The 21,876-nt window shown below is 41.7% G+C and overlaps 1 protein-coding gene across 4 annotated transcripts in view; it reads left to right on the top strand.

The window, feature by feature from the left end:
- The window catches only part of map3k3 (mitogen-activated protein kinase kinase kinase 3), a 166,005-nt gene that overhangs the window by 91,672 nt on the left and 52,457 nt on the right, over nucleotides 1-21,876 (top strand). For all 4 annotated transcript variants that reach the window (XM_072249690.1, XM_072249688.1, XM_072249689.1 and 1 more), the window contains exon 13: nucleotides 13,211-13,359. In XM_072249690.1, the coding sequence (XP_072105791.1) occupies nucleotides 13,211-13,359 (149 nt within the window). The remainder of the gene's footprint in view (nucleotides 1-13,210; nucleotides 13,360-21,876) is intronic.

The raw sequence follows: 21,876 nt of genomic DNA, 5'->3' as shown, positions 1-21,876 counted from the left end.
GCTAGTTGCTGTAATGATAGGCACAGTACTAGATTTGGTATTCAGGAAGGATGAGATCAGGTAAGTTAGGTGAGTTCTTCAATTTCACATTTTATCAGATTTAAGCTGGGGTGGTGACTGGAACTGAGTGATGCTTCCCTGAGAACTAGTGGGACAGATTTCAGACCATGTTATATCTGGCAACAAAATGTCAGCCTCAATCTTGTGTTCACAATTTGCCAACTTTTGAAAAGCTCCTGAAAATTGATGTGATTTTCCCTATTTGGTGATTTAGTGACCCCTACAGACCAGCAGAAGGTTAATGGAAAGGCTCAAGCTAGTATCCATTTGTCCAGTAACCCAATCAGGAAAGAGAAAATCATGCTTCCCAGACTGATGTTTGGATGTTGCAACATTATAAATAGTTTGAGTTAACAAGCAAATGGAGTTTAGTGTGCAAAAGTGAATCACACTTGGGTAAGGGGAATCATAAGGCAGAATGTTGTCCATTTAGAAACAGATTTCAGATGAATGAAGTACAGAGCGATTGAGGTGTCCTTCTTCCTGAGGTACAGATATCAAGATGTCACTGTTCATGGGAGGATCTGAAAAAGGGGAGCTACAACATCAGGAAGTGGTGCTGTGGAGGAACTTTTTCCGTAGAGGGTGATGAATCTCTGCTGGTGGGTTGTGGTATTAGATCATTGGGAATATTTAAAGAAGAAGTAGGTAAATTACTGGAAATTGAGGGTGAAGGAGAACTGGTCAGGGGCTGATCAGCATGACCATGTTGAATGGCAATGCAGATTTGAGGAGCTGAGTGACATACCCCTGCTCCTATTTCCTCCCTCTTCTGTCCCTTCCAGTTAAATCTACTCTACATTAAAAGTCACCTATTTGCAAATCATAATTCAAATAAGTCAAGAGTAATTGTCATTCAACCATACATGAATACAGCCAAACAAAACAGTGTTACTCTGGAGCCAAGGTGCAAAACCACAGTCACACAGCACAAAGCACATATAAGATAAGATAGCAATAAATCTACAAGATATCAGTAAAATACAGTCATACAAAAAAATATAGTCCAAGACCGGATTCCATGAATGTTGCAGAAATCTGCAGTCGAGCACTGGACAGCAACACCAACTCCAGCTTGGACTCAGCTCCACATCGCCTCTGGTGTAAGACATACTTGCAGTCACAATCTGATGGATCTTCTAATGAGCCAGATTTCTGTGCATGAGAAGAAAGTGACAAGAAGATGAATGCTGAGGTCCTTTGAATTAGATTATTTAAAATGCTCCTGTCACTTAAGTACCTATCAACCATTGCCTTGCTGCCACTGAAGTAGTTCTGGAAAGCGGAGAGTGGTTGGAGGTAAAGATGTGTTTTGTGGTAGGATCCCTTTGAAGATGGTGGAAGTTGTGGAGAATGAAGTGTTGGATGTGGATGTAACCCTCAGGCTCGGCCAGCATGTGCTCGTCTAGGGGAAAACAACTCCTGGCCCAGCCAAACCGAGAAGTTCCGTTTGTGTGGATGCTGTGTGATGTGTTGCCTGGTTACAAATCCGCACCGCAAAATATCAGACAGTACACCATATGCAATTAAATGATTGAACTTTATAAATCTTAATCTGGATAGCGGGTTAGTAAAAATAAAAAGTAAAAGGGCCCATTTTAAGGAAAAAGTCTATTGCGCATCATTGGAGCTCACTGTCCATTCATTTGTTCCTGTTGACCTCCAAGCCTAGCCGGTCCTCGGACCCTTGCTCCTCAGTCCACTCCGTTCGGTGGTCTTCCAACTCTCAACATTCACATCCTCTCTCTCTGTTGCTCCCCGACGAAAGAACCGTGAAAATCTCTCTTCCAGACTCTCAAGAAAGAACAGCATTTCTCCCATTGGTTAACATACATTCCAAAGTCCTGTTATCTCTAGTCATAACCCAAACATTGCTGCTACAGAGAAACCATTACATTAGCAGTGAAACATTACATAGAAGCCATTACATTAGCCTTAGCAGTGAAACCTTACAGCGTGTTACATGGAGGAGAAGGGGAACTCTATTCCTGTTAAGGTGGCGGGAAGATGGGGTGAGTGTGGATATCCAGTAAATGGGTGAGATGCAGGTGACGGCAGCAGCAATAGTGGAGGAAGGGAAGTCCTGTTCTTTGAAGAAGACATCTCTGATGTCCTGGAAAGGAAAGCCACATCCTAGGAACAGATGTGATGGAGATGAAGGAACTGAGAAAAGGGAATAGCATTTTTACAGGGGATAGGGTGGGAAGACGTATTGTCAAGATAGCTGTGGGATTTGGTAGGTTTATAAAAGACGGTGGCAGACAGTTTCATCAATTTTGCTTCCACTCTGCCCTTGTATTCACGGTCCATTTCTGACACCTCCCTCCCCTTCCTCAATGTCTCCATCTCTGAAGAAAAACTGCCTACCGACACCTTTTATAAGCCTACTAATTTCTTCTCCTTCCCCCCCCCCCAAAGTCTCTGCAGAGATTGCTCCCTTCTTGATTCCCTTGTCCATTTGCCCCCTCCCCACTAATCTCCCTCCTAGCACATATCTCTCTAAAGGACAGAAAAGCTGCATCTACCCATTGTCCTCCATTCAGGGCCCCAAACAGATCTTCCAGGTGAGGCAACACTTCACTTGCAAATCTGTTGGGGTCATCAATTGCATCCGGCGTACCTGATATGGCCCTCTTCTACATTGGTGAGACCTTATGTAAATTGGGGGGCTGCTCTTTCAAGCACCTCTATTCCGTCTGCAAAAAGTGAAATTTCCCACTGGCCAACCACTTTAATTCTTATCCCCATTCCTGTTCCCACATGTTGGTCCATGGCCTTCTCTTCTGCCATGATGAGGCCACTCTCAGGTTGGAGGAGCAACACCTTGTATTCAGTCTAAGTGGCCTCCAACCTGATGGCATGAACATCAATTTCTCCTGGTAATTTTTTTTCCTCCACCTTCCCTCTTCAATTCCCTACTCTAGCCTCTTAACTCTTCTCATCACTGTTCCCATGGTGCCCCTTCTTCCATTTTTCCCCATGGTCAACTCTCTTCTCCTATCAGATTCTTTCTCTAGTCCTTTACCTTTTCTACCTATCACTTCCTAGCTTCTTGCTTCACCCCCCACCCCCCCTTCCCATCCACCTGGCTTCACCTATCACCTTCTAGCTTGTCCTCCTTCCCCTCCCCCTATCTTTTTATTCTGGCATCTTATCCCTTCCTTTCCAGTCCTGAAGAAGGGTCTCAGCCCAAAACATCAACTGTTTATTCATTTTCATAGATGCTGCCTGACCTGCTGACTTTTGTTTCTTGTGCAGGTGCTCAGAGATTAAGTCAGGTAGCATGAGTTAAGAGAGCTGTGTAGCTGTTTAAATAGTTGGACCTCCAAGGTTATAATCTCTGGTTTGTTTCTGATGCGTGAACTAATATGAATAGAAGGATGGATCAACTAAATGGTGCAGGAGAGGAAGATGTGCCTAGGTTTGTGGATCTTCACTTGTTGGCAGTGGAAATATGAAAATCTTGGCCAGAACCCTAGCATTCTTTTCCTTTGCTTCCCATAGCAATGTTGTACAAATCTGATTCCCATTTCTGTGAAAGATGGGAGCTATACAAAAGGGATGGGTTGCCCAAAACTGGGATAGGACCAAAATCCAAGTGGGGAAATTTATTAATACTGTTGGGGAAGGTTAAAACTGGCAGGGTATTGACTTTCAAGGTAGATAGAATGGTGGTATGATGGTATACCATATAATGGTACAGTCACCTTAAGGGGAGGTGGGTAGTAGGCAGAGCGCGAGGGTAAATTCACAGAGGAATACAGTATTAAATTGGGTCTATTTTAATGGAAGAGGTCTAAATAGCAAGGTAAACAAACTCAAAGCTTTTAGTTAACACAATGATATTATTGTTATCACAGACATAGTTGAAAGATGAGTAGGACTGGAAACTCAGTAGCCTGCTTCAGAGAATTTTCAAACGGGACAGAGGAGGATGCAAGAGAGAAGGTGGCATTGCTCTGTTAGTCAGGGAATGGGACACTTGAGTATTGAAGAAACATGTTCAAGGAGGTTCCTCAAATGAGGCTATATGGGTAGAGATTAGGAAGAAAAGGGTGATTGATGTCTTACTGACCATCTAACAGACAACAGGAAACACAAAATCATATATACACATTTCCTCAAAAAATTGTTGGACACCTTAATAAATTCCACCCTTTCTAAACCCTTTGCACTAGTGCAGGAGTTCCCAACTTGGGGCTCACAGACCCCTCACTTAGTGGTAGGGGTCCATGGCATAAAAAAGATTGGGAACCCCTGCACTAGGCACTCCCAGTCAATATTGAGAGTTAAACCCCCTACCCCAACTATTATATCGCTGTTGCTCTTCCACCTTTGTGATTTGCTTGCATATCTGTTCCTCTAATTTCCATTAAAATTGTGAGGCCTATAGAATAATAACAAGAAAGTAATTGCCCATCTTATTCTTAAATTCTACCTATAGCCTTATTGCATGATCCCTCCAAGATATCCTCTCAAAATACTGCTGTTAGGTTTTCTCCAATCAGATATGCAATTTCCACCTCCTCTTTTGGCATTCCCCTCTGTCACGTCTGAACCTTCTATACCCCGCAGCACACGAAGTAGCCAGTCCTACCCTTTCATCAACCATGTTTCCGAGATTATAATAACATCATAATTCCAAATGATGATCCATATGAGGCTCCTTGCGTTAAAATAAATACAATTGATTCTGCCTGCCCTCCCATAACCTTATAAAATTGTACAGCACAGAAGTGAGCCCTTTCACTCTTCTTGTCCATCATTCTGTGTTGTTTATCTACACTAACCCAATTTGCCTGCATATCCTTTCTCATCTAAGTACCTGCCTGGATGCTGTTTAAACATTGTAATTGTAGTCACCTCTTCTGGCAACTTGTTCCAGATAACTACTACCTTCTATGTGGGGAAAAGTCTACACCTCGCATCTCCTTTAAATGTCTTCCCTTTCACTTTAGAGCTATGCCATCTAGCTTAAACTGCTCTGCCCTGAGAAAAGTTGTGATTATCGATTTCTATCCATATGATCCTCAAACTTTATAAACTTCAGAGGTCAGCCCTTGGCCTCTTACCTTATCCTCCCAGTGAGAATAAATCACTTTACAATTTTATCTTATAATTACAGCCCTCCATTTCAGCAATATCCTGGTGAATCTCTTTTGCACACTCTATTGCTGCCATGTTCTTCCTGTAATGGGGCGCCCAGAACTGTACACAGGACTCCATGTGTGGTCTAACCAATGTTTTGTACAGGGCAACGTGACACCTCAGTTCTTATACTCAGTGCTTCACTGCCCTAATACCTGTGTTGCTTCTTTCAGGGAGCTATGGACTTGCACCCCACATTCTCTTTACATCAGTACTTCTGTAATCCCTGACATTTACTGGGTACAGTCTATTTGAATTTAACTTTTCAAAGTGCATTATCACATTTGTCTGGATTAAATTTTATTTGCCATTGTCTCGCTCAAATTCCCAGCTGATGTATGTTCTGCTGTATCCTTAGACATCCTTAGAATTTTCATGTCATCTGTAAACTTGTTAATCAGACCCACTGGCATTCTCAGTCACGTTATTAGGTACCTCCTGTACCTAATAAAGTGGTCACTAAGTATGTTTGTGGTCTTCTGCTGTAGCCCATCACTTCAAGATTCAACATGTGCATTCAGAGATGCTCTTTTGCACTGTTGTATTGTGTGGTTATGATTTGCTGTCAGCTTAAACCAGTCTAGCCATTCATTCTCCACTGTCATTCAGTGGATTTTATTTATTTTTTTTTTATTTCATACCATTCTCGGTAAACTCTAGAGACTGCATGAAAGTCCCAGGAGATTATCTGTTTCCGAAGTACTCAAACCACCCTGTCTGACAGCAACTGTCATTCACAGTGAAAGTTACTATGTTCTCATTTCTCTACCATTGTGATGTTTGGTCTGAACAACAACTGAACCTCTTGACCATGTCTGCATGCTTTTATGCATTGCGCTGCTGCCACATGATTGGCTGAATAGATATTTACATTAACAAGCAGGTGTACCTAATAGTGACCACTGAATGTATAATTAGAAACCCCCAGGGTCACAGTACTGATCCCTGAAACACCACGTGTTGCATATTTTCGGTCAGAAAAATGTCTATTTAACTCTACATTCTGCCCATTGGCTTGATTTGTCCTTTCCAATTTTCTCCCCACTGATATTTTGTTTCCCAATCCTCTAATAAATTAGTTTAAACCTGCTCGTGGAGTATGAGCAAACTTCCCTGCAAGGATATTGGTCCCCTTCCAGTTTTGATGCATCTTCCTTTTTTGTATGTGTCCCACCTGCTCAACAAGCAATCCTAATGATCCAAGTACCTAAAGCCCTCCCTCCTGCTCCAGCCCTTCAGCTACACATACATCCATCCTGTCCTCTCATTTCTACCCTCACTAGTACATAAAATGGGAAATAATTCTGAGATTATGACCCTAAAGATCCTGCCTTTTAACTTTCTGCCTAACTTTTGAAACAGCAAGACCTCATCCCTCTTTCTACCAATGTGTACTCTAGCTGTTCTCCCCCTGTCTTCAGAATGTTCTGGACCTAATCAAGACACATCCAAATCCTAGTACAAGGAAGGCAACATACCATTAGGGAGCTTCTCTTTCAGCCACAGAAGTGCTCTCTAATCCCTCACTATCAAATCTCCTATCCTTACTGCTTGCCTGGACTTCTCTCTCCCTCCACAAACATGAGAAAATCGGCAGATGCTGGAAATCCTGAAGAAGGGTCAGAGCCTGAAATGTCGGTTGTTTACTTTTGTCCATAGATGCAGCCTAGCCTGCTGAGTTCCTCTGGCATTTTGTGCGTGTTGTTCTCCCTCCCTCGATGTGCATCAGAGACAACTGTGATGCATGAGCATGGCTGCTGTTGATGCTTTTCTGAGAGAGTACACCTGTTTGAGAGGGGAATGATCACAGCGGACTTCTGCATTACACACTAGCACTTGCTGTCCTCCCTGGAGCTTGCCCTGCTCCCTTCTCTACTCATGGTGTGACCAACTCATTAAATGTAGTGTCTACCATAGTTTCAGCCTTTTTGATGCTGCAGAGTGAATCCAGTGAATACTGCACAGCTCCAGCTGTACTGTGTGGAGTGACAGGAGCTGTAGCTGTTTGTATCCTGTTGGTGTAGCCCTTAGAAATTGGAAATGTCTCTGATTCCCGTATGCTTCTCCTTCAGGGTATCACCACACTAGCTTCAATATCCTTTATCTCTGTCCCTTCTACTGAGAGATAAAAGAAACACCTACTTGGTCATTTCTCAGCCTCCTCACTGAAGCTAATTGCTTCCCAAAGCTCATACTTTGACCTAACACATTGGCCATTTACAAGATGGCTGCTCCCACTATACCTGTCTCTTCATTTGTAAGGCCAGCGATGTTGTGGGGATGGAACTGGACTCTCTCACGGTGGTGTCTGAAAAGAGGATACTGTCCAAGTTGCATGCCATCTTGGTCAATGTCTCCCATCCACTACATAATGTACTGGGTGGGCACAGGAGTACATTCAGCCAGAGACTCATTCCACTGAGATGCAACACAGAGCGTCATAGGAAGTCATTCCTGCCTGTGGCCATCAAACTTTACAACTCCTCCCTTGGAGGGTCAGACACCCTGAGCCAATAGGCTGGTCCTGGACTTATTTCATAATTTACTGGCATAACTTACATATTACTATTTAACTATTTATAGTTTTATTACTATTTATTATTTATGGTGTAACTAACGAAAACCAATTTCCCCCGGGATCAATAAAGTATGACTATGACTTTCGTACTTGGTGCTGGTGACCACAAAATTCCAGACTGTGATGTGATGTAATTCCAGACAACTTGCTGCTCCTGTTAGTCCACATGGCATCGTAGAAGCCAGGTTTTGAGCTGCCAAATCTGTTCAATATAAACAACACACATAAAAGTTGCTGGTGAACGCAGCAGGCCGGGCAGCATCTCTAGGAAGAGGTACAGTTGACATTTTGGGCCAAGGGTCTCGGCCCGAAACGTCGACTGTACCTCTTCCTAGAGATGCTGCCTGGCCTGCTGCGTTCACCAGCAACTTTGATGTGTGTTGCTTGAAATTCCAGTATCTGCAGATTTCCTCGTGTTTGCTGTTCAATATAAATGCCACTTTGTGTGGGGATTGTGTTACTCAATGTGAGTACCCTCAGTGTGAAGGAATGACTTGGTCTCCACTAAGATTGTGCACTGATTACTCCAGCCAGTGCTGTCATGAATAGATATATCTGCAGCAGTCATGTTGGTGAGGGCAAAGTACAGTAGAGTTTTCCATGGTGTTGCATCATTCACTATCTTCTACAGATACAACGTAGTAAATGTGCCCTTCAATCCTCAACCAGTTCGGTTGGTGATTGAAGCAGTATTGTTGATGCATTTAAGCTCTGTTTGGTGCCTTGGAGATGGGACCAAATAAATAGATTACAAGTAAAACAGATAACAACCATGAAGAAAAATTAAAGAACTTCAGAAACACGAAGAAATCTGCAGATGCTGGAAATTCAAGCAACACACATCAAAGTTGCTGGTGAATGCAGCAGGCCAGGCAGCATCTCTAGGAAGAGGTACAGTCCGACGTTTCGGGCTGAGATCCTTCGTCAGCAACTTTGATGTGTGTTGAGAGAACTTCAGGTCTCACTGAGATTATTAACTAATGAACAGTATGGATTAGATGAATGCTGAATGGTGCTTTAAATTTTTCTGAAGGAACATACAGTGATAACTTTTAAAAAGTTGGATATTTCCCTACTTCAACTTCTGTTTGGAGTGATCAGCTGACTAAGGTTTTAAAAGCAGTTTTGGTACTAATTCACTTGGGTTGCTGCACTTAACCATTTCCAGTTTGCTGGGTGTTATTTTTGTTTTGATTTAGCCATTTAGTTCAGATTCATCAGCCACTCCTATAAATCCGCCCTGAGATACTTAAGGTACCATTGTTTTTACAAAAGTTTGTATCTGGCCATAATTTATGCAAATATAGTGAGAATAAGAATTTAACAAGAATTCTAGCTGCTATTCCAGTTTGATTTTAAATGCATTATCCCACTCATGAAACCGGCAGAAATCACACAATTAGAATCTGGCAGATGCGCTGAATGTAGAATTGTTTATGACTGGCACTTAGAAAATTATTTGTATTAATTATAAACTTTAACAAACTGCTAAGCATGAAGATGCTTGTCCTCCACAAACTCACATGAAATCAATCTTTAAAATTACTTACAGGGGGAAATAATTTTGAGGCTTTGCAGAAAGATCAAGTAGGTGGTACTGAATAGGTCCTTTTACACAGAGGCAACAGTGGTGAGATCAGTCAATTGGGAGCAACCCTCGCAAAATGATACAAATGACAAAATGTTTCTAAGGATGCTCTAATACTTCTGGTGGTTCTAACTTACTGAAGTAATTTTTTTTAATGAACAGAGCTGAAACAACTGTTCTTCACTCAACACTAGGGAAGTTTAAACTTTTGGTAAACAGGAGAACTACACATTTCAAGAATGAAATTGAATTTGGAATTTCCCCAAATGATAATTCATGCTGATTTTATTATAAATAAATAAGCTTTTGTTAACTAAGGAAGTGTCAAGAATATAGAATTGGGTCACCAAGCAGCTGTGATTTCTCTGAACAGTGGAATATGCCTGAGGGACTAAGTGGCTACCTACTGCTGTTACCATTTTCCTTCCACATTGCCAAAACTATATTCTGTGCATCAAATACTGAACTATGTCATAATGCATGTCAAAAGGGCAATATTACGATAGTCATGGAAGATCTCAATATGCAAGTAGATTGGGAAAAACAGGTTGGTGCTGATTTTGGATCCCTAGACAAAGAATTGTAGAATGTCTATGAGATGGCTTTTTAGAGCAGCTTGTGGTTGAGCCCACTAAGGGATCAGCTATTCTGGACTGGGTGATGTGTAATGAATCGGATTTGATTAGGGAGTTTAAGCTAAAGGAACCCTTGATGCTCACAATATGATAGAATTCACCCTGCAGTTTGAGAGGGAGAAGCTAAAGTCAAATGTATCAGTATTACAGTACAGTACAGTACAGGGAAATAGAGGCTTAAGAGAGGAGCTGACCAGAGTTGATTGGAAGGGAACACTTAGCAGGGATGATGGCAGAGTAGCAATGGCTGGAGTTTCTGGGAGTAATTCAGAAGGTGAAGGACAGATACATCCCAAAGTAGTAGTATTCTAAAGGGAGGATAACACAACCATGGCTGACAAGGGAAGTTAAAACCAACATAAAAGCAAAAGAGAGGACATATAATAGAGCAAAAACTAGTGGGAAGTTAGAGGATTAGGAAGATTTTAAAAAACAACAGAAAGCAACTTAAAAACCATAAGGAGGGAAAAGATGAAATAGGATGTAAGTTAGCCAGTAATATCAGAGGATACCAAAAGTGTTTCAGATATATAAAGAGTAAAAGAAGCAAGAAGCAGATATTGGACCATTGGAAGAGAGGCAGTAATGGGGGACAAGGAAATAGGTGAACTGAATAAGTATTTTGCATTAGTCTTCACCATGGAAGACACCAGTAGTATGATGGAAGTTTGAGTGTGTCAGGGGGCAGAAGTACGTGTAATCATTATTACTAAGGAGAAGATGCTTGGGAAGCTGAAAGGTCTGAAGGTGGATAAGTCATCTGGGCCCGATGCTGAACATCCCAGGGTTCTGAAAGTGGAAGCTGAAGAGATTGTGGAGGCATTATTATTATGATTATGAGGACACGCTGTCTCCCTTTATTATCATTTAGTAGCGCATGCATTAAGAAATGATAAAAATGTTTTTTCCACACATGACATACCAACTTAAAAACTAACAAAAACCACATATTATAACATATAGTTAGAACAGTGCAAAGCAATACCATAATTTGATAAGAACAGATCATGGCACAGTAAAAGTCTCAGAGTCTCTCAAAGTCCCATCATCTCACTCAGACAGTAAACCCCCAGTGCTGCCAACTTGCCGATGCAGCATCCCAGAAGCATCCGACCACAGTCCGACGCCAAGTCCATCTGAAAAACTCCAAGCCTCCGACCACCCATTCAACACCGAGCACCAAGCACCATCTCTGCTGAGCGTTTTGACCCCTGCCCCGGCAACAGGCGATACGCAAAGCCGAGGATTTGGGGCCTACGTCTCCAGAGATTCTCGATCACACAGTAGCAGCGGCAGCGAAGCAGGCATTTCAGAAGTTGCTCCAGATGTTCCTCTGCACTTTCACGGCTGTCCCCATCAAATCAGGATTGAAGCACGGCGCCCTAGTTACACATACGATATTCATTTGGAACGGCCGCACGTGCTGTGTCGCACCGCCATCTTCTCCTCCCTCCTTGATCTTTAAAGAATCACTCAATTATGGCATGGTTCTCGATGACTGGAAAATTGCAAATGCCATTCTATTCTTCAAGAAGGGAGGGAAGCAGAAGAAAGGAAATTATAAACAAGAGCAAATCTGCAGATGCTGGAAATCCAAAGCAATGCACACAAAATGCTAGAGGAACTCAGCAGGTCAAGCAGCATCTGTGGAAAGAGTAAACAGCTGACATTTCAGGCTGAGACCCTTCTTCAGGACTGCTTAATATAGGCCAGTTAGCCTGACTTTTGTGGTTGGGAAGTTGATGGAGTCGAACACAGCATGGTTTCCTTAAGGGAAAATCTTGCCTGACAATTCTGTTGGAAGTATCTGAGGAAATAACAAGCAGGACAGATGAGGGAGAATAGGTGAATGCTGTGTACTTGGATTTTCAGAAGGTCTTTGACAAGGTGCTGCACATGAGGCTGCTAAGCAAGTTAAGAGCCCATGGTATTACAGGAAAGATACTAGCATGGATAGAGCATTGGCTGATTGGCAGGAGGCAAAGACTAAGAATAAAAGGAACCTTTTCTGATTGGCAGCCAGTGACGTGGCATTCTGTGGAGGTCAGTGTTGGGACTGCTTTTAACGTTATATGTCAGTGATTTGGATGATGGAATTGATGGCTTTGTGATCAAGTTTGCAGATGATACGAAGATAGTTGGAGGGGCAAGTAGTGTTGAGGAAGTAGAGAGGCTACAGAAGAACTTAGACAGATGAGAAGAATGGGTAAAGAGATGGCAGATGAATACAGTGTCTGGAAGTATATAGTAATGCAGTTTGGTAGAAGAAATGAAAGGGTAGACTATTTTCCAAATGGAGAGAAAATGAAAAAAAAAACTGAGGTGCAGGGGCATTTGGGAGTCTTTGTGCAGGATTCCCTAAAGGTTCATTTGCAGGTTGAATTTGTGATGAGAAAGGTAAATGCAATGTTAGCATTCATTTCAAGAGGTCTAGAATAAAAAAGCGAGGATATAATGCTGAGGCTTTATAAAGCACTGGTGAGGCTTCACTTGGAGTATTGAGAGCAGTTTTGGGCCCCTTATCTAAGAAAAGATGTTTTGTCATTGGATAGAAATCAAAGGAGGTTTACGAAAATTATTCTGGGAATGAAAGGCTTATCATATGAGGAGCATTTGATGGCCCTGGGCCTGTACTCATAGAATTGAGAAGAATGAGAGGAGATCTTATTGTAACCTTTCGAATGTTGAAAGGCCTTGATGGAGTAAATGTGGGAAGCACGTTTCCTACAACGGGAAATCGAGAGCTAGAGGGCACAGCCTCAGAATAGAGGGATGACCATTTAAGATGGAGATGAGGAGGAATTTCATTAGCCAGAGGGTAGTGAATCTGTGGAATTTGTTGCCATAGGTGGCTGTGGAGGACACGTCATTGAGTGTATTTAAGGGGCAAGTTGATAGATTCTTGATAAGTCAGGGCGGAAAAGGTTATGGAGAGAAGACGGGAAAATGGGGATGAGAAGGAAATGGATCAGCCATGATGAAATGGAGGAGCAGACTCTGGGCTGAATGGCCCAATTCTGTTCCTATGTCTTAAGGTCTTACAATAATAAGTCATTTTCAGAGTCAACTTAATTCAAATATGAGTGCTCTGCAATGGGAACCCTGCTCCAGTTCAGAATTACACTCCAGATATCTTAATTGCTTCTCTGTAATTAACTTAATTTTTCAACAGAGCCTAATGTTTTACTTGTTCAATTACAGCCCCAAGTGCACCTACCAACTGGAGAAGAGGGAAACTGCTCGGCCAGGGAGCATTTGGACGTGTATATCTCTGTTACGATGTAGACACAGGAAGGGAACTTGCTGCAAAGCAGGTTCAGTTTGACCCTGACAGTCTTGAGACCAGCAAGGTGAGTACTTTGATCTGTAATCCTGCTATATCGATAGAGTAAGATACAATTTAAGACTCGTTAATTGTTCAGCAAGGTCACTCAAGACAAAAACTGGAGATTTGATTTCCAGTTAATAGGGCCTCTCATATAGTCCAGTCATATAGGGCCTCTGCCCCTTCCCTCTTTAGTCCTGACTAAGGGTTCCGGCCCGAAACATTGACTGATCGTTTCCACAGATGCTGCCCGACCTGCTGAGTTCCTCCAGCATGTTGTGAGTGTTGATTTGATTTCAATCTTTGCTATATTAGAATATCTTAAACTAGAATACCATTGGGAATGGTGTAACTAGCATCAAAGAGGGATTAAAAATAAATAGTCAGTAGAAACTGCATGGTCTCTTCCTGTTAGAACCTTTCTTGCTTTTCTTTTTTAATTATTGCTAAAATAAGTATTGTATTGTGATTTTATTTTTCTCTTTTCTTCCTGAGCTCCGGCTGTACCTCTCCTAGTTAAAACCTCATCAGGAATGTTAATCCCCTCTTCCCTACAAACCATTCAGTCTTTCTGCAGTTACTGGATGTTTTTAAAATCTGCACATGTTTTCTGCCTCAATCTTTACTTCAGATTCTTCTGTAGTGTTGACATTGGTACCTCCTGTAATTCCGAACTTGTATTTCAAATATTCCAAAAGGGAAGGGTTTATCAAAATAGTGAATTGTCCAAGAAAATACCAATCGGTTATTGTTCTGCGAACATGATGAGCATCAACATCAAATGCCTGTCTTTGTTCTTGGGAATATGCTGACTGTTTTCATATCTATCCTTCCTCTAAAGGAATGTCTCCTTGCTAGCAGACAGCAATTCATTAATAACAGATTATTTCAGAATAATAATTAAAATGAAACAAGCACAATATATCATAAAAGGATTTTTTTGTTTTTTTAAGACATTAAAGTTTCCATTTTAGTGAATTACAATTTAATTTCTCCAGTGTTAGATGATTATGATTTATCAGCCCACTTGTTGTGTCTGGGGATAGCTAATTTATCCTTGTGAAGGCTGTTTCCTTTTAAAACTGAGAAAATATTCAGCACTTCCTGTGTTAGGGAGAAAAGGGTGTGTGTGTCAGGGAGGGGTGGGGGGAAAGTTCCACTTGAGTTTTACAAGCAGAGTGTTAGTGAACATTATCAGCTAGCAAGTCAAGAGACTGGATTTATACTTGCAGAAGAGATGACTTCATCTTCTCTGCCAAATCTACTGACTCACACTGGTGTCTGGTTCAAAATATGAAAGGCACTCAGTTTACAGAGCATGGTATATTACTGCTAAAGTGTAATTACTTCATTTAACCTCCATGTGCCCATTCTTCATTGAGCAGTAACTCGTAGGGCTAACTGAAATGAAATCATGAGAGATTTATAGTGGATGCTGAACCACTATTGTCTGATTTGTAACAAGCTAAAGCCAAAACGACATGGGAGTAGTAGTGGTTTATTAAAAACTACTTAAGTCTATATACTTACTTTACCCATATCCATTAAAGTTAGTAAGTGATTAATATCACTTGAGAGTTGCAAATTTCCAACATCCTGTGTAGAAATCTTTTCTAACTGTACTGTAAAAAGTCCTGTTACTTCATTTTTAGATTTTACCCCTTTGTTTAGAATTTCCCAACTAGTGAAAATAATTTCTCACCATTTACCCTCAAACCCCTCTCCTGGTTCACCTATCTATCCTCAAATTGTAATGCTTAGAACCAAATAATGATTTTGTAAAATTTGTATTCTGCCCCATCCTTAAATCTTTAGGGAAATGTGTTCATAATGTAGCCTTTTACATTGAATTTGAAAGTAGTATCTCGGTTTTTCATTTAAGACCAGGACTTAAAGGATATTACAAAGGTAGGAGGGTGAGTTGGCTGTTGCAGATTGGGAAAATACAATGAAAGGTATGAGGGTACACAAGTACTGGCTACTATCTGAAGAAGTATTCATGATTTGTTTAAAAAGTGTACAGGTTTCCCCCACCATCCGAAGGTAGAGCGTTCCTATGAAACCGTTCGTAAGCCGTAATGTCATAAAGTGAAGAAGCAATTACCGTTTATTTATTTGGGAAAAATTTGTGAGTGTCCGCAGACCCAAAAATAACCTACCAAATCATGGCAAATAACACACAAAACCTAAAATAACAGTAACATGTAGTAAAAGCAGGAATGATATGATAAATACACAGCCTATATAGTCATAGTAGTCATACTTTATTGATCCCAAGGGAAATTGGTTTTTGTTAAATAATTAAATAGTAATATGTAAATTATGCCAGGAAATAAGTCCAGGACCAGCCTATTGGCTTAGGGTGTCTGACCCTCCAAGGGAGGAGTTGTAAATTTGATGGCCACAGGCAGGAATGACTTCCTATGACGCTCTGTGTTGCATCTCGGTGAAATGAGTCTCTGGCTGAATGTACTCCTGTGCCCAACCAGTACATTATGTAGTGGATGGGAGACATTGACCAAGATGGCATGCAACTTGGACAGCATCCTCTTTTCAGACACCACCATCAGAGAGTCCAGTTCCATCCCCACAACATCACTGGCCTTACGAATGAGTTTGTTGATTCTGTTGGTGTCTGCTACCCTCAGCCTGCTGCCCCAGCACACAACAGCAAACGTGATAGCACTGGCCACCACAGACTCGTAGAACATCCTCAGCATCATCCAACAGATATTAAAGGACCTCATTCTCCTCAGGAAATAGAGATGGCTCTGACCCTTCTTGTAGACAGCCTCAGTGTTCTTTGACCAGTCCAGTTTATTGTCAATTCGTATCCCCAGGTATTTGTAATCCTCCACCATGTCCACATTGACCCCCTGGATGGAAACAGGGGTCACCGGTGCCTTCGCCCTCCTCAGGTCTACCACCAGCTCCTTAGTCTTTTTCACATTAAGCTGCAGATAATTCTGCTCACACCATGTGACAAAGTTTCCTACCGTAGCCCTGTACTCAGCCTCATCTCCCTTGCTGATGCATCCAACTATGCAGAGTCATCAGAAAACTTCTGAAGATTGCAAGACTCTGTGCAGTAGTTGAAGTAGTATATAAAGTAGAAATACTTTTCTACAATCATTGCCACACTGTTCTCCGTAGCGAAAATCTCACGCAAGCGGTCTCGGCGGAAGCACTCTCGGCAGAAACACAGCGTAAGCGCTCTTGGCAGAAACACTCTCTCCAGTAACCTTTAAGCTATGAAGCTGCCAAATCATACCAAATAACACATAAAAATACACAGCCTATATAAAGTAGAAATAATGTATGTACAGTGTAGTTTCACTTACCGGAATCGAGAAGACAGCGCCGAGCACACTGATGATGGTGTGTTAAGCTGAGTCGTCAGAGGTTGGGGTGGTGCAGTGGTCTCCAACCTCCAGGCAGCGACCGATACCGATCTGTGAAGCATGCAACAGTACAGCGGTAGCCAGGACGTACCCAGCATGTCTTTAAGAAAAAAGCCGAAATAAACAAGCTAATTAATTAGGTGCAGCCTGACACGTAAATGTTGGCCCAGATCAGAGGCGATTGCTGATTGTGTCGCCTCTGATCTGGGCCAACATTTACGTGCCGGGCGGCACCTAATTAATTAGCTTGTTTATTTCGGCTTTTTTCTTAGAGATGTGTTGGGTGTGTCCCGGCTACCGCTGCATTCTCCGCGGCAATTTATTGGTCCGCGGCCCAGAGGTTGGGGTGGTGGGACACGGGTGTCATCTCATCGTCGTCTGTTTCCATCAGGGCAGGCAGGTCATCTTTATGTCTGCTTGCCTCGATGTCGAAAGTCGAGGTTCGTCGTCTGCTGTGGTTGATGTGGAAGGCTTGAAAACGACAGTATGCTTGACTGCTTAGCTTCGCGCATTTTTTTCAATCATACAGTTCTTTGTAAGCACTCAAACCATCCTGCAAATTTGCCCTAAATCTACGTACCCTTTCAAAATTAAAGTCGTACTTTTCTGCAATCATTGTTGTCAATTGCAGCGAAAATCTCATGCAGTTGCTTCACGTTCAGTTCCTGGATGACTTCACTTTCGGTCCGTTCGCTATTGCATTCGGTTTCGATTGTTATCTTTTCCTCTTCCAATTGCATCAGCTCTTCATCTATCAGTTCTTGGTCATGGGATGCCAAAACCTCTTCAACATCATCTTCGTCAGCTTCTACCAGCCAAACTCACTTTGTCCTTACTTTGTTCACCACGATCGAAACGCTTAATTATGTCTAGTTTTACGCTAAGTGTAACACCCTTACGAGCTCTTTTAGGCTTTTCCGATACCTTAGAACTCATCTTGCAAACGGCTGCTCACAGGCACGTGTTTAAGCAGTTTAAGTGTTTAATGCAGTTCCAGGGGAGAAGCTTGGCTGCTTGGGGCGCACGCTGCCTTTTATCGTGCGCTGCCTTTTTGTGTAACAGTGAAAACACCTTCTGTTAGCAAAAACAGGTAACTAATGTAGGTCTTTCATAACAGCGAGGTTTCGTAAAGCGAACGTTCGAAAAGCGGAGGACACCTGTATATATTCCTCTAAGGCACAAAAGTCCAACAGGAAAAGTGGTTTATCCATGGGTGATAGTGAAATTAAATGTGGTATTATATCAAAGGAAGAGGCTGATAAAGTTGCCAGAAATAATAGTGGGCCTAGAGATGGGAAACATTTTAGAATTCAGCAAAGGAAAACCAAAAATTGGAATATACAAAGATGCTTACAAATAATTATCAAGATTAGTGTAAAATGTTATTAAGAAAAGAAAGATAATCCTAATATTGTAAATGATAATAAGTGGTAGCTTCATATTGATATTTTCAGGGGAGGTAGATTGCATCCCAGAATGTGAATAGGCCGACTATGCCATGTAAACTTCAGTGTAAGCAAAAATGAAAAGTGAAGTTGCAAGTTTCTGCTCAAAGCATAGACTTCAGAACTGAATTGTTAACAGACGTGTCTAGGGAGACTTAATGGTTCATGTATGAAGATTATTAAAATATCATAACATGTAAACAGAATAACCAAAAAATGTAAGGCTAGCCTTTATAACTAAAGGATGGAATATACATGCATAGAGGTCATGTCTTGTGTACACACAACCCTGGTTAGATCACATGCAGGGTATTGTAGGAAAGATATACTGACCCTTGGTTAAAAGGAGTAACAGAGCATAAGAGTCGGTCATCTGGTCCTTTAATCCTGCTGTGTCATCTAAGATAAAGGTTTACCTACCTCAGCACCATCTTCCTGCACTACATACTTCCATATTCCTTAATTCCAGAAATTTGTTTTCAAAAGAATTCTATGACTGAGCTACCACAATCCTCTGATAGAGAATTGTAAAGATTCACCACCCTCTGAAGAAATTTCATTCATGCTGATCCTAAAAGATTGACCTTTTTTTTTCCCTGAGGCAGTGACCCCAGTTTGAGACTCCTCTTTATATACACTCTTCAGATCCTTTAAGAACTTTAAAACTCTCAATGAGGACTCATCTCACTCTCTTAACCCCTAGAGAATACAAGGCTAGTCTATTCAATCTCTCTTCTTGCAAACCTGCTATCCCAGGAACCAGTGAATCTTTGTTGCATTCCATCTGAGGAAAGAGATTGTTGTTTCAGACAATGAGACCCAAACTTTGCAGAATATTGCGTGTACAGTCTCAGAGGTTCTCTGACTGGTTGCATCAGAGGATTGTAAACTCAGCCAGCTCCATCATGGGCTCTAGCCTCCCCATCATTGAGGACATCTTCAAAAGGTGATGCCTCAAGAAACTGGCATCGAACTTTTAAGGTCCCTCACCACTCTCATGCCCTCTTCTCAATTACTAACCATCAGGGATGAGGTACAGGAGCCTGAAGACACACTCAACATTTTAGAAACAGCTTCTTCCCCTCTGCCATCAGATTTCTGAATGGTCCATGAACACTACCTCTCGTTTTGCACTACTTAATTATTTTTTATATTTCCTTTTCAAAGTTCAAAGTTAATTTATTATCGAAGTACATATGTCACCATGTGCAGCCCATTCTGGCTCCAATTTTTTTTTTATTGTTTTGTTTACCAGGGTGATGACTTCATATTTTATTCAGTCTTCATGCTCTTGCTCACTCACTCAGCTTGAACATATCTCCTGGAATCGTTTTTTTACATCCTCCTCTGGATTCTCAGTCCCATTTGATTCTGAATCTGGAAATGTGCCACTTTGTCCCTCCTCCATATTGTTGATGTACATTGCAATTAGCTAGATCCTAAGCACAGTTTCCTCTGCATCTCCCAAGTCACAGCATCCCAACCTGACAAACCGTGCTTATACCCACTTGTTTTCTATTAACTATTTCACAGATCAAAGGTGTCATGAAAATTACAATCTCAAACAACAAAGTCCAGTCACCTTTTCTTGATCCTGGAGTCACCACTGATCAGAAATTATAGCAAATGACTTGCCTTCTGGCACCCCAGGAACTTTCAAACATCTGCAAAGCACAATTCAGGAGTGTACCACCAAAGACAAAGCAGGTGATATAATTGGTACCTCATCCAATGGCTGAAGAGTGAAATACACTGCAGTTACACACCAAAGTATAACTCTACAGTACCTTCCAGTCCCATGACATTTGCTAACAAGGAGGCATAGGCAGTAGATGTGTGGGAAGATTGCTCTCAAAGTTACAGATCTTCCTGATTTGGAAATATATCAACATTTCTTCCTTGTCTCTGGAGTCTAAGTCTTGCAACAACATAATGTGACTGCCTTCAGCAGAAGCACTATAGTGGTTCGTGAAGATGGCTCACCACAATCTTCTGATGACCATTAGGGATGATCAGCAAATCCCAGTCTGCTCACACAGCCTACGTTCTTTAAAAAAGGGTCAATGCAAAAGGAACTATTTCTCACTAAAGATTCTGGTTGACCTGCTAAGTTCCTTCAGTGACTTGTGTTACTCCACATTCCATCATCTGGAGTCTCGTGTCTCTATTCTAAAAAGGACTTTTTAAAAATCTTGTTCTGATTTGCAGCCCTCTGTCATGACTGAGACTGATGGAGATCTTTACTGCAGACGTATTTCTTTCGGTCAGTCTCAGTTCTCAACCTCACACATGCAGTTGTTCAGATGCATAATTGTAAACTGGTAATTATTATAACAACTTTATTAAACTTACTAACTTGAATAAAGCATTGAAACGGGCAAAACTTTGCTGCCTTGACTGCATGACCTTTTACAGGCTTTGGAAGTGAGCAGCAGTGCCTCCGTGCCCATCGTCCCAAATTTCCACCATGATCAGTTTAACCTCTACTGAGTTTGAAGCACCCCGTTTAAAACCACTCCCTGTACCTATTCCAAAGGACACTTCACTCCTGGCTTGTTTTCTTTACCGCTTGCCAGAGTAATTGGCACTGTTCCTGAGAACTTTTTGGGAACTTGTGAAGAAATTGCAACTTTTACTTTATGCTGATAATCCATCCTGGTCAAGAATGGATTTTTGTTTATATTAAATTTGGACTTGATATGTTCTTTTGTAATATCCAAATGTAAATCAGAGTTTAAAATTCTTTATTAACATTCAAGCCATGCTGGGGTATTTGGTCTCAGCTTTGGCATTGCTCCAAGTTCTAATGCTGAAATAATATGGTATGCCACTCAAGAGTGGCAGGGAAGAGAAGTGTGCGCGGTAACAATTACGATAGAGAAAGTACTCAGGAAGCTGAATAGGCTAAAGGTCGATAAATCTCCTGGACCAGATGGAATGCACCCTCGTGTTCTGAAGGAAGTAGCTGTGGAGATTGCGGAGGCATTAGCGATGATCTTTCAAAAGTCGATAGATTCTGGCATGGTTCCGGAGGACTGGAAGATTGCAAATGTCGCTCCGCTATTTAAGAAGGGGGCAAGGAAGCAAAAAGGAAATTATAGACCTGTTAGGTTGACATCGGTGGTTGGGAAGTTGTTGGAGTCGATTGTCAAGGATGAGGTTACAGAGTACCTGGAGGCATATGACAAGATAGGCAGAACTCAGCATGGATTCCTTAAAGGAAAATCCTGCCTGACAAACCTATTACAATTTTTTGAGGAAATTACCAGTAGGCTAGACAAGGGAGATGCAGTGGATGTTGTATATTTGGATTTTCAGAAGGCATTTGGCAAGGTGCCACACATGAGGCTGCTTAACAAGATAAGAGCCCATGGAATTACAGGAAAGTTACATACGTGGATAGAGCGTTGGCTGATTGGCAGGAAACAGAGAGCGAGAATAAAGGGATCCTGTTCTGGTTGGCTGCCGGTTACTAGTGGTGTTCCACAGGGATCAGTGTTGGGGCCGCTTCTTTTTACATTGTACATCAACGATTTGGATTATGGAATAGATGGCTTTGTGGCTAAGTTTGCTGACGATACGAAGATAGGTGGAGGGGCTGGTAGTGCTGAGGAAACAGAGTCTGCAGAGAGACTTGGATAGATTGGAAGAATGGGCAGAGAAGTGGCAAATGAAGTACAATGTTGGAAAGTGTAT

The sequence above is a fragment of the Mobula birostris genome, chromosome X (assembly GCF_030028105.1).
Source record: "Mobula birostris isolate sMobBir1 chromosome X, sMobBir1.hap1, whole genome shotgun sequence".
NCBI classification, from domain to species: Eukaryota; Metazoa; Chordata; class Chondrichthyes; order Myliobatiformes; family Myliobatidae; genus Mobula; species Mobula birostris.
The sequence above is the reverse complement of the archived record's forward strand: the minus strand, read 5'-3'. Positions and strand labels throughout refer to the sequence as shown.